The sequence below is a fragment of the Etheostoma cragini genome, chromosome 4, assembly GCF_013103735.1.
Source record: "Etheostoma cragini isolate CJK2018 chromosome 4, CSU_Ecrag_1.0, whole genome shotgun sequence".
NCBI lineage: Eukaryota > Metazoa > Chordata > Actinopteri > Perciformes > Percidae > Etheostoma > Etheostoma cragini.
In genome coordinates this window covers 3,231,979-3,244,799 of record NC_048410.1, presented here as the reverse complement: position 1 = coordinate 3,244,799, position 12,821 = coordinate 3,231,979, and the positions used below count along the sequence as shown (strand labels likewise).

General features: G+C 43.0%; 2 protein-coding genes across 2 annotated transcripts in view; one reads left to right on the top strand and one right to left on the bottom strand.

Annotated features, from left to right (window-relative positions):
- nuf2 (UF2 component of NDC80 kinetochore complex) overlaps positions 1 to 4,745 on the bottom strand; it is a 5,286-nt gene extending 541 nt beyond the window's left edge. Inside the window, exons 1-10 of the mRNA XM_034869478.1 lie at positions 4,474 to 4,745; positions 3,838 to 3,912; positions 2,666 to 2,742; positions 2,090 to 2,151; positions 1,899 to 1,996; positions 1,482 to 1,555; positions 991 to 1,084; positions 842 to 904; positions 470 to 607; positions 136 to 332 (exon numbers count right to left, since the gene is read on the bottom strand). Of these exons, the coding sequence (XP_034725369.1) occupies positions 136 to 332; positions 470 to 607; positions 842 to 904; positions 991 to 1,084; positions 1,482 to 1,555; positions 1,899 to 1,996; positions 2,090 to 2,151; positions 2,666 to 2,742; positions 3,838 to 3,912; positions 4,474 to 4,596 (1,001 nt within the window). The 5' untranslated portion in view covers positions 4,597 to 4,745. The remainder of the gene's footprint in view (positions 1 to 135; positions 333 to 469; positions 608 to 841; positions 905 to 990; positions 1,085 to 1,481; positions 1,556 to 1,898; positions 1,997 to 2,089; positions 2,152 to 2,665; positions 2,743 to 3,837; positions 3,913 to 4,473) is intronic.
- A 1,268-nt stretch (positions 4,746 to 6,013) lies between these two features.
- ap5b1 (adaptor related protein complex 5 subunit beta 1) lies at positions 6,014 to 12,136 on the top strand. The gene is made up of 3 exons (XM_034868478.1): positions 6,014 to 6,298; positions 8,106 to 8,900; positions 10,010 to 12,136. Exons 1-3 carry the CDS (start codon positions 6,161 to 6,163, stop codon positions 11,945 to 11,947), a joined length of 2,871 nt encoding a protein of 956 aa, XP_034724369.1. The 5' UTR covers positions 6,014 to 6,160; the 3' UTR covers positions 11,948 to 12,136.
- Positions 12,137 to 12,821: the final 685 nt, after the last annotated feature.

Sequence of the window (12,821 nt, the reverse complement as noted above, 5' to 3'; positions counted from 1 at the left end):
AGTGAGTTTTTCCATTCACAGATTTCCCTAACTCAGTTTTTTGTGAGTTCTCACTAAAATAATATGATAATAATTAGTACCCACAATCAAAGACAAGGCACCAAAACAGATGAGTTTCCGTTTTTGTTTTTATACTCTCTCATCATTGACTGGTGCTTTTTGTGGGCGGGGTGTGAATCTCTTGTTCGTACCTCCTCCTGCCGCTGCTTGGTGTTGTTCATGCTGCTCTCCAGGTCCTGCAGCAGGTTGTACATCTGCTGGATCTCAGCCACGGAGTGACTCACAGCCTGCCCTAAGTTCTGCAGCTCCACCACGCGCTCATCCGTTTCTTCCTGAAATGAATGCCGTCCAAAACGTATCACACAGACTGTGAAAATGGACGCATATGTCGGTCTTACCAAATTTGAAAATGAACACCTTTTGGAGACAGCACTGTTGTGTTTGTAAGTGTTTTTTTATTTTGACTCACGATGGAGAACTTGATGTTCTTGACATTCTCCCTCATCTTCTCCATCTCACTCTTCAGCTCTTCTGGAGACTCCACAATCTGAGACTTGAGTTTGCCGATGTCTTCTTTTAGGTTGCTGACGTCCACCTTCACCTGGGCCTGACACACACACACACAGACACACACAGACACACAAACATAGACACACAGACACACAGATAAACATCTCCATAAACATGACAAACTCACAAGTAGAAACCTTAGGCCACCTTCGAGGCTACGGCTAAAGTAAATCCCGCTTTACACTTGTTCTTATTCAATCTTCGTTTGTCAGACCAAAGAAACACATAATATTCTTCACCAAGGCGTGTACAGCTTGTATCACTCACATACCAGTTTCTGAGTCTTCTCCGCGATTTTGGTTTTCCACTCTGCGATGCTTTCATTCATCGCATTCTGAAAGGAGATTTTATTTCACTTGAGAGAACACACACACACACACGAGTGTTTTGTTGTGTTGACTGTACTTCATCAACACTTACCACTTCCTGGCATTCATGCTTGGTGGCGGCCTGCAGCTCCGAGAGAGCAGTGGCCAGCTCGTCGGCCTCGGCCTGCTGCTCCGGCGGGATGTTCCTGAACGAGGACAAACAAATCCATAAGTGTGCAAAGTGCAACATCTCTGGAGAGGACACGCATCTTATTAGGTTCGGATTTCTTGCGACCGTGACACCATTAGCATTATCAATATTGAAATGTTTGGTTTGTGAGCTTGATATTAACGTTCATTTTCAAATAATCACACAATAGAACATCATTCTATCATTTGGCGTTCAGGGACGCAAATAATTGTCAATCAGTTCATTATGTCCATTCAATTAATCTTAGTCTGTAAAATGTCCATCAGACGTTCCCCGAGACAACGGTGGCGTCTTCAAACTTTCTTGTTTTGCTCAACTTAAAGTCCAAAACCCAGAAATATGACATTTTAAAGATATTTTTAAAAAAAGCAGCTAAACACACATAGACTTACGTCAGCATCGCAATCTTCGCCTTTGCTTCGGCAATGCCTTTGGTGAAGAACTGCAGCCTGTCCATGTCAGCCCTCTGTACACACGCACACACACGTACACACACACGTACACACACAGTAACCCTATGTTATATTTCAGATCTTTATGTTTAAAGGAAGATGTCCTGTACAGCCTGTAGTATCCTATTTTCCAGTTAGCCACCGACTAATCATGTAGGCGTTACAAAACTGTTGAGTGCATATTTCTCATGGCTTGCGCTGCTCCCGCATTGAGCGTCCTATAGAGCAGGCGCAATAGAGACCTCCGCCCGGCCGAGATAATTCTTTGGGCCATCAGACGGGCCTGGAGTTGCTATTCCACCATTTGGTCCCTATGTTGAATTTGGTTTAAAGGCTGTGTGGAACAATATAACGTACAAATTTGGCCTGCTTCTCCGAAATCACGCTCATCCTCTGCTTCCTGAAGTGGAGAAAGTTCATGATGCCACTTAGAATAGTCAGAGTCTTCTGTTTTTCTGAAAGGAAAAGCAAGACCATTATCCCGGGTTATCTGACATCTAGTCATCACATGTGCTGTGGACAGATAAAACCCCAAAACACATACTTACTTGGAGCTAGAAGGTCACTCAGGGAAAAGTCGTACACCAAGCATATTGGCAAAAACTGTTGCCTAAAAAAGATCAACCACAGTGATGTTAAAATATATCCATGCAAAGACCACGCTGTAGCCTTCCAGGTATTGAACTAAGAGTAACAAAATCAGCTGTGGGCTCTAGTCATGTTCGAAATCCTCAACAGAACAATCCATTCATGATTTCTCAGGGTTTCTTTTTAACAGAATAATTCAGGACAATTGCGTCATTCTATACACTGTGCAAACCAACAGACGTGTCCTCTTATCAAAAGTATAACTGAAATTGTTTTTCTTAATCTTAATCTCTTGAAATAAATAAACTGAGACGACGTATTGACGTCTGAAGTCAAACGTGCGAACAAAAGTACAAGAATCCCTCGGGAGAGTAAAAATTGCAATGCAATCTTACACAAATAAAGATGTCAGTCAAACAAATATGACAAATATCTAAATAAATGATGAAGGCGTTATCGGTGATCATCTTATCTGTCATTACGTGGCAGTCGGTACATACTGTGCTACATCCAGGAGAGAGAGCAAGACAACTCACATGCGCATGTAGACGCTCATGATAGCAGTGGCCCCCTCGTGATATTCTGGGTTCTGAATGTTCTCCAGAAGTGGAACCTGAAGGTAAAGAAAAAGAAAATCAAGTCCTTAAATGTAGGAAAGATAACATTTCATGTCATTTAGCTGAAGCTTTCATCCAAAGTCTTACAATTGCTATATATATATATATATATATATATGTCAGATAGGTAGTGCACATCTGGAGCAACTAGTAGTTAAGTGCCTTGCTCAGGGACACAGTGGTTGATGTATCACAGTGGGAATCAGACCCACGTCTCCCACACCAAGGGCATGTGACATATCCACTGTGCCATCACAGGACTCTGAACAAGCTGTATGGTGATGACAAGGTGTGTGTGTGTGTTAGTGTAGAATATAAAAGATAAATGTGATAAATATTAATGAAATATAAATAAGAGGTAATAACTGACTGTTATTACAAGATGTAAAAATTTGGAATAATATTAATGGGTTCATATTATACAGTATGTTATGGATGTGTCAGTGTATATGGTAGGTGGGTGGCCATGCATGTATTTGTAGTATAGACATGTATGTGTATGTGTAGGTACGTATAGGTTCCAAAGCAGCTTCAACCCGTCATAAGACTGCTGAACTCCCAATAATCCCCCCCCACACACACACACACACACACACACACACACACACACACACACAACACTAGTCCCTTTACATTGACACTGAACGCTATTTGCACTAAGTTACTTTAAATTAATGTTGTTCTTTTCACCGTTTTCACTGCAATACATCCTGCTGCTGTTTGCACTAGTTATAATAGTCTTATAATAATATATAAAATTATATAATGCACACACTTTACATTGCACACTTATATTTATACTGTTTCTCTTTCATTTTTCAGAGCCTTGCAACGTAATCTTGCTCTACTGTATAATGTGAATGTGCAGTTGAATGACAATCCGCCCCCCCACCCCCCCCACACACACACACACACTCTGACATCTCTCCATTTAGAGCATGTATACTGTTGGTACTGAGCATGTGTGTGTAATTCAGGCCTGTGTGTAATGTGTGTAATAACAGAGTAAAAAAACTGTAATATCCCCTTAAATAAAGTATACACTATTATTTATTTTTTTATTTATGTTGCCTGTCAAATGCAGTACTTACCATGGAGTGACACTCGGGTCTGAAACGATACAGGAGATGCAACACTCTCATGTACAACGTCTGAACTGCCTCTGGCTAGAAGAGAGAACACGAGACATTCATTAGTTTATAGAGGGCTATTAGTTTATAGAGGACTATTAGTTTATAGAGGACTATTAGTTTATAGAGGACTATTAGTTTATAGAGGACTAGTGTCGCATTCACAGAAGTACCTCCACACACACTTACCACTTACTTACTTTTACTTAACATCTGATAAAATGTGACACGTCCTTTGCTTGCTAACTGCTATGTGTATAACCTTTGGGAAAAGTACCTTTGCATGCTGTGTTTTCAAGAGAATTAGTTACTGTCTGACAGCAACCAGTAGCTAGGTAACGGTGGCTTATGTTATTTTAAAATGTAATGTGAATAAAATAATGCACATATGTTAATGCATGGGATGCGCTAAACTAACGTTAGACGGATAAGTAAGAACATGTCTGGGATTTACTCCTCAGTTCGGTCTCTCGTAGTTCTAACATTCAAATTTTAATTTAACTATTCATTTAATCTTTATGTCGTTATTGTGCAGTGCGCGTGTGTGAGCGTCTGCGGCCGTTAGCAACAGCGAACGGCCGCAGACGTTAACGTTACCTTAGGAACGGGAGTCAGGTCGCTCTTGGTAAAATGTTTTGCCTCTTGACCAGTCAGAACTTCCGTTCGGTAGAAATTGACTACCGCGTCTGCACTATAGATAGGGAACGTGTTTTCGGCCATTGTCGCTTTTTAAGTGCCAGTTGTAAACAGAAAACACAGCCGGACGATTTCAGCGACAACACAAAACTGGCGCCTTAAAAACCTCAAACGACTTCCTTTCTAGACAGCACGTCTGATTGGTCGTCTTCTTCTTCGTCTTCTTCTTTGGAGTTTCACGGTAGTTTGCACCCTATGCGTTGCATTACTGCCTCCTACTGGTAATTCCTCGTTATGTATTTAATTTTTTTTCATAATAACCTTCCATAGTTTTCTGAGTAGTCCGCTGCTTTTCAAAAATGTACGGAATAAATGTTTCCGCTGGTCCTTACTTATGTCATCCTGCTTCTTTTTCTAGAGTGTACTTCCTGCACGACATCAGGACATTCTCCACTGTCTCCTTTTCCTCACACAGACTGCAGTGTCCAGTTGGGTGTTTCCCATTATACAAAGTGTACTGTTCAATCTACTGTGACCAATTCTCCATTTATTGATATTTACTTGCCCTTTTTGGTTAGCCCCCCTGTTACTCACTCATCCTACTTTATTTGGTAGTGTCTCCCTTTATTTCCACCATCCCTACAGTGTTGCCAGTGTTTGGAAAACTCCCCTCCACGCAATGCTTCCCCCCCTTTGCTAGTTTATCCACTCTCTCGTTTCCTGGGATTCCTGCACGTGCAGGTACCCACATGGACACCACAGTGGTACCCTGTCCAGGGAGCCATGAAGTGGTCTTGATGATTCCTGGTTGATCCTGCGTTGGTAGTCTACAGTGCTGATACTAAGCAGCTACCGATGGGACCAGAGAATAAGAAAACAACTAAACAAAAATAAATAAAATAACAAGCTTAAATAATGAGCAAACCTGTGCAAACCGGTGCCACAGAGTCCTTCATAAAGTGCATAGAGTCTTTAATGACATGCATGTCTTTTATTAAATACATAGTCTTTCCTAAAGTGCATAGAGTCTTTCATCTTTTTTTTGTATTTGTTATGTTTTGCTATATGTATAAATATATATATAAATATATAAATTAAATAGTTAAATATTAAATATTTCACTGTAATGAAATTAAATGGTTAAATGGTTAAATATTGCACTATAATGAAATTGAATGATTAAATATTAAATATTGCACTGTAATGAAATTGCACAGAATTCCAGTGTATTTGTAGGTGTTATATTTAACTACTGCACAGTAGGAAGAAGAAGTCCGGGGTCCGGGGGAAGGCTGGGAAGTGAAGTCAGTACAATTCAACAACTGTACCGTAACATTGTGCTTTAATAGTCTGCTGTTTAACAATAATAACACAAAAAAACCTGCGGTTGTGTAGTTTCAAATCCATATCTATGATGTAGTTCCAACATATTCTGGGTGCACACTCCGAAGCAGCAGGGGGCGCTAGCGTGACAATGCGCGTGTTAAATGTGCACGTGACACAACACGGAACTCACTGGAAAGATGTCAGTCAGAGAGGAGAACTCTGTCTCTAATGTAAGAGTCCAGGCTTACTGTTTGCAATGACTTTGGACAGAGTTGGCAGACTGGAGAGTTGCACGTCGCCCAGTTTTGGGGTTTGAGCGGTAATGGCGGCGAACTGGGCCGAGAGGGTCGCTGCTTTCTCCCGCAGTCCGTCCCGCTTCCTCTCCGAGACAACCGCCGAGGCTTTCCTCGCTCAGCTGCTCCGCGAGCTCCGAGATGACAGAGCCAGTTACAGTGTCAAGGTAATGAAACGTAAACAAATCTGATCCCAAAGTAGCACACAATATGCATGTTCCCGACCTACAAATACCGTATTACACGTAGTTCTGCTATCCGTATTTGATATCGAGTAGATCTGTATTCACCCGTCCGGGCGCCGTCAATCAAGAAGAAACAATTTGTGGGACTTTATTTTATTTTATTTTAATTTTATTTTTTTATTTTATTTTATTTATTTTTATTTTATTTTCTTTTATTTTTTATTTTTTTACGCTTTTTGACATTTTTTTCTCCCCCAAAGTTTGACTCTTTTTTCCCGATATTTTTTATCACGTATTTTTTTTTTTTTTAACTGTATTTTGTTAACGTATTTTTTCTGTTTTTTAACACGATTTTTTGACGAATGTCTTCTCTGTATTTTTTTTTCAACATTTTTAAGCTTTTTCTTTTTAAGATTATTTATTATTTCTTTGTCTATTCGATATGAAATACTTTTCATTACTGGTGGTGTTTAAAGAGATTATTTATATAATATAAACTGTAGCCTAAACGTTGACATTTTCATTCCTTGGAGATATTATAATCGAGGAAGAGAAATGCGGAATAAACCGTGCTTAGAGTTTCTCTTCACGTTTCCCCACAAGCCAAACGGGGACTTCCTCAAACTTTGTCTGCGGTGGAATAGTTTTTTATTTATTTTTATTCATTTGCCTCCCCCTCCTGCCCACTCAGATATATCGACATTGATCCCAGTTAGTATTAGAGGTGGGAATCCCCAGACCTCCCTATACGACATCATCACGATACCTATGCCAAGATACGATGTTATTGCGATTTTCTACATATTTAAATATTCTGCAATATATTGCAATTTATAACCTTTTTTCCCAATTTCATATGACGTCCCCGAAAGAAAAAAAAGAAAACCTCTTATTTATCTAAATACAGTTCTGTCAGTTCATCTCACTTCAATGTTATTTCTGCATAATGGGATTGTCAAGCAGACGAACTGACCAACAAATTTAATAAAACATACATAGACTCTTTAATAAAACGTACCGTATTGCCACTGACAATATCACGATACTATGCTGTATTGTTTTTTCCCCCACCTCTAATTAGTATTGTATCAAAAATTATTGTTACATTCAAGTAAGCTTAGCATAACGGGTTAGGCCTACACATCTTATACTGTACATTTCTGTGATATGGTTAATATTCTAATTATTAATGATTGTGTGTGTGTGTGTGTGTGTGTGTGTGTGTGTGTGTGTGTGTGTATTAGAAAGGGTCACCAACAATTATTTTCACTCTCGATTAATCTGCCGATTATCTTCTGGATGAATGGATTAGTTGGTCTATAAAATGTCAGGATGCTAACGCATGTCAACATCTCCCAGAGGAGTGAAGAAACTAGAAAATATTCACATTTAAGAAGCTGGAATTTTTGTTCTCCAATAAAAAATGACCCAAACCGATTTAATCGATAAAAAAAAAAAATGTTTGGCAATTAATTTAATAGTTGACAACTAGACCTAATGAATGAATCTAGGCAGCTCTATGTGTGTAATAGCTTGTATTAAGTATTTGGTGTTTTCATCTTCCCAGTTGTATGTTCAATGTAATGTAATCCTAACCAGTGTTTCTGGTCTCTAGTATCATGAATAGAGCTGGGTACCGAATTCAGTACTTTTTAGGCACGATTTTCTTAAAGTTTAATAACATCGTTATAGAATAAAGTATAGATTAGTAACTGGTGTCGAAGCCAGGGTATTGGTACTGGTACAGCCCAAATCATGAACAATGACATGTCTCTAACCCCCCCCCCAGATCCTCCTGTTGGCCCCCCTGTGTGAGTACCCGACTCTGCTGTGTCCCTCAGACTCGGTGGGTGAGGAGACCGCCCTGGAGCTCATGTCAGTGTTCGACCAGTGTCCCCCCAAATCGGTCCAGTTTCGGTGTCACCTCCTCCTGGGCCTCACCACAGTACTCGTCTGCACCTCCTGCGTGAGCGGCCGCTCCTGTGCGTCCCAAGACTTCCTGGACCTGCTCCTACACATAGCCCAGGACACCAATGATCTCCACGGCGATGGCGCTCTCCGCTCTTTACGGGCCACAGCTTGTGACTGCCTGCGGGAGTTGGAAGCCTGCTCTCCAGGCCTTCTCTCCCAGCGCCTCGAGCTCTTGAGTGGGCTCCGGCAGCGAGAAACATCCCAGCTCCACCAGGCCTACGTGGGACTCCATACTCTGGTGTTGAGAAACGCCGTGTACCAGCTCACCCAGGAAACCGGAGCTGGTGCTGAGCAACTTAAGGCTCTTCTGGGAGGAAACATGTCAGTTGCATGGGACCCGGAGCTGGACTCAGGCCCGGCGCAGGACGCAGACCCAGCCGTGCTGTCTTCTCTCATCCTGGGACCCATGGGGACAGTGCCAACCCTCCAGACTGGCCCCGATTGTAAGGAGTTGCGTTCAGTCCTGTCCTCCCTCCTGGAGGAGTCCTACCTCCTCACTGCTCCGTGCCAGGCGGCGCTGCTGCATAGACTGACAGAGGTGGTTGCCATGGTGCCTGGTGTCCCTCCCGCCGTATTCAGAGCTCAGCTACTGCGACTGCTGGGCACGAGCGAGGTTTGTTTCAAATGCAATTAAGTAGTCCAGGCTTCTCTGCGTGTTAATTGCTGTTTACGATCATTTTGTCTGTGCTGAGGTCTAAAAGGGGAGCTGTAGTTATTTACCTATTTTCCCATGTTCTTCTTGTGTCCGAGCGACTGATGTGAACAACGGTCTCAGAAGTTGGTCCAGTATTGATCAAGATCGCAGCAGAGGCAAATCAAGCTGCAATGTAACAATAATGGGGATGTGTGCGCCTTTTAATTTACGTCCACAAAACATGCTTGTGTTTTCCACTGACATGCTCACGTTGTTATTCTAAGCATCTGTCAACATTATGGAAAAAAAAGATTCCTACAGAGGTAGACCTTTTTGTTAAAGAGTAAGATGCTTTTTTTTAAACACGTAACAGCCCTGAAAACGCTATACATATCATCGTAAAATACACTACAGTTCTATTAACCCTCCTGTTGTCCTCAGGTCAAATTTGATCTTTTCTAAAAATGTCTATATCTGAAACATGGGTTTCTTTTTAACCAAATTACCGCAAAAAGTGGATTGGATTCCTTGCATCGCTCTTGGCAAATACAATTAATCACTTTCATTCCTGACGAAACTCATCCATATGTATCTTTACTATTAGTCAAAATAATTAATTTCTGCTTTTTTAAGCAAAATATTAGGTATAATTCTATATAAATGAGTTATTGACCATGAATTCCAAAAAGTAGTGTAAAACTAGTGATAGTAAGGCAGTGTTAGTGAAAACAAAAAAAGACGCGGGAAGACAACACAAGGGTTAAAAGTTGACAAAACCAAAACCAATCTAAAGCCATTGTTTCATCTTTCTTTTCATCTGTTTTAACAATCACCATTGTGGTTTGGTTGAAATAAACCATTAATTTGGCCATTTACATGTGGAAACATGCTGGCTCTATGCACGCTGTAAGTTCTATTTATTTAAATTGAGTCTGGTGAGAAAGCAACTCATAGACTGGACCAATTGTTATTGGGATTATCAAAACTAATTTATCAAATAGGAAGTCTAGTCATGCAGTTTTAGGTACACCTATACAGTTTTGACATAATGAGAATTCATAACATACTGTCAACTCTTCCTCTTCCAGGTTTGCCTCTTCCACACCACTCTGCTGATGAAGTGTGCGTTCACGGACAGCCTGTTTAGCGCGGAAGACGAAGCGTTCATCCTCCAGCGGCTGGTCGTGCTCTCCCAGCACCCATTGCTACACACACCCGAGAAGCTTTTCTACATGGACTGCATCCTGCACTTCCCCGAGAATCGGCCAATCAGCTGCGGCGACGGCGACGAGACCCTCCCTGTGCTGCTGACCCCGCGGCTCGCCTCGGCTCTGGTGCCCACCGTGTTCAACGACAGCGCCACCATGCTGGCCCGACTCAACCTGCTGTCTCTGGTCTACCTGGAGGAGGGCGAGGATGGGGACGGCGAGGGGGGCAGGGGCCTGGCCTACCTCTACGAACACCTCACCTCGCTGCTGCACATAGTGGAAAACCGGGGCAGCCGGGAGATCGTTGTCACCTTCTTCAGAGCCGCCTTCCTCTTCCTTTTTTACTTCTGCCATGTGGAGCGCTACTTTCACAGCACGATAGAGAAGCTGAGCGCGGTCTACCTCCGCCACACCCACCTGGCGCCACACTTCATCAACCTGGCCGACCGGACCCAGGACAAGCTCGCTGAGTCCAACTGGGCCGTGGGGTTCCTGAAGGCTCTCCAGGGAGTCATCACCGAGGCCCCACTCGCCCAGCTCACCTCACAAGACCTGAGCCGGCACCTCAAGGTGCTGGCTCGAGTGGCAGAGGAAGGAGAAATCCCCCAGCACAGCACCATCCGCTTCCTGTCCAGCGTCATCACTCCGCCGTCCTCGTCCCTGTGCGCGAGTGGCAACTGGCGTCTGGGCAACAGCCTGCTGGCGGTCTGCCGCCGCCTCCTCGTCCACCCGAGCCTGGACTCGCTGCTCATGCCTCTGGCCGACGTCCTGCAGCATCTCGCCAGCCGCTACAGGGACACAGACATCCAGGACCACGCCCGCCTCTACTACACCCTCCTGACCACGCTGTCCAGGGAGAAGCTGGCGACGGTTTTGGCCCAGGGTTCCACCGACGGAGGGCAGCAGGTCAAGAAGCGATCGCTGTCCTGCATCATGGTTGAGAGTGAGTGGCTGACGAGCATGCTGACCATTCACCGGACAGAGAAAAAGATATTCAGGCTGATCGAGGCGGATCCTGAGCCACGAGAGGGAGCGCAAATTGATAAAGAAAGTGACCTGATCCAGAAGGAGACGGAGACCTGTCCAGGAGAGGCCAACGCAGCACTGGAAGTATACAGAGCTCAGTTCGACGTTCCTGGCTTTGCCTCAGATATCACCTTGAACTACCAGCTGACTCATACGGGAGGCGAGGCCTCCTGCTTTGATCAGCTCTTCAGCATCCGCCTCCACTTCACCCTCACAGACAACCACTACGAACAGCTGGGCGACATCAGCGTCCCGTGTCTGTTCAGAGAGAGGCCGTCGCCAAGCGTCCGGCTGAGACTGAAGCCCCGGCGGCCCTACCCCACCACCCTCCACGCCAGTGCCATCTTCACCGCCCAGGACGGCCTCTCCTGGCTCACCACCCTGCCACCCATCCACGTTGCTTTCCAGCAGGCCTTCATGCCTCTGCCCGCTCCCCCGGCCTGGGGGAGAAGTGGCAAACTGTGCTTGTTTGACGGTTTATGGGATGAAATAAGCTCCAAAAGCGAAGAGGACCAGGCCGACGGCGCCACCAGCCTGTTCTGCTGCCCGCTGACGGAGGCAGCTCTGAACGCCTTGGTGGAGGAACACTTCCTCCCTTACCTTTTATCAGATCTGTCTGATAAAGAAGAGTTCAAAGTGCTTTTCTTCCTCCCGCCACAGTCTCACGTGCTGCTGAAGATCAGGTCGGAGGAGCCTGTGCACTTCAACATCGCCACAGACAACTGGCAGCTTCTGAGCTACATAAGTTCTTATCTACTGACAGTCACGTCCACACAGCGAGACACTGACTGACGGACGCACCTCACTGGCTTGTTTTAAAGAAATCTTTATATATTTAAAAGCTGATTTTTAACAAAGTAATTCGTCAATGCTTTAATAACTCCACAATTGTACTTGAAATGAAATTGCTGAAGTCAGTTGATTTAAAATAAAGTTATTGCACTTTAATTTGCTTGACCTGAAATTAAACAAATGTGTAAAGTACTTTGTAATTTATTTTCCAAATACTGTTGAAACAACCTCATCAATTCAATTGTTTTTCTAGTATCAAATCAAAAGAGTTATCTCAAGACACTTTACAGATAGGTCTAGACCACACTGTAATATAAAAAGACCCAACAAGTCCAGTATATTATATTGTTACAGTATAAATAAATGACAACACATAATTGACTTGAGTTGCACAGGAACTTACTGATAGATGGCTCAACAGAAGTTTTGTTCCCCTCCTAAATAAAAATAAGGCAATACAAAGTTATTTTAAAACCTAGGCACATACATTTTGTTTTAAGATTCACATCCTGACGGTTTCACCCTTTTCTGTTGGTCTACAGTTATAAAGTAGCAACAAAAACAGTAAAGAAGAATGATGTAAACAATTATTTAATGCTTTATCAGGGTTTTTTTAGCCTCAAAGATACACAACGTATTTGGGTGAAAACTCTGAATATCAACATTCCTTTTGTTATGTTGTCCACAGCGCAGCTTTAAACCTGATCCTTGTAATTAATGAGGGTAACTAAACATTGGTCAAACAGCTTTGATAAAGGCTAATAACATCAGAGTTAAGTTATTTTTATAGATTTTATATTTTCAATTTTGGAAAACCATTCCTAAGGCTGCAACATGTGTCGTTGATGCATGAACTGTATAAGAGCAGCCACAA

Excerpts from the sequence above, each read along its gene's own strand:
- ap5b1 (XM_034868478.1), top strand. The coding sequence starts at position 6,161 with ATGGCGGCGAACTGGGCCGAGAGGGTCGCTGCTTTCTCCCGCAGTCCG. Across the intron at positions 6,299-8,105 it reads GAGCCAGTTACAGTGTCAAG|ATCCTCCTGTTGGCCCCCCT; the intron begins GTAATGAAACGT and ends CCCCCCCCCCAG. Across the intron at positions 8,901-10,009 it reads GACTGCTGGGCACGAGCGAG|GTTTGCCTCTTCCACACCAC; the intron begins GTTTGTTTCAAA and ends TTCCTCTTCCAG.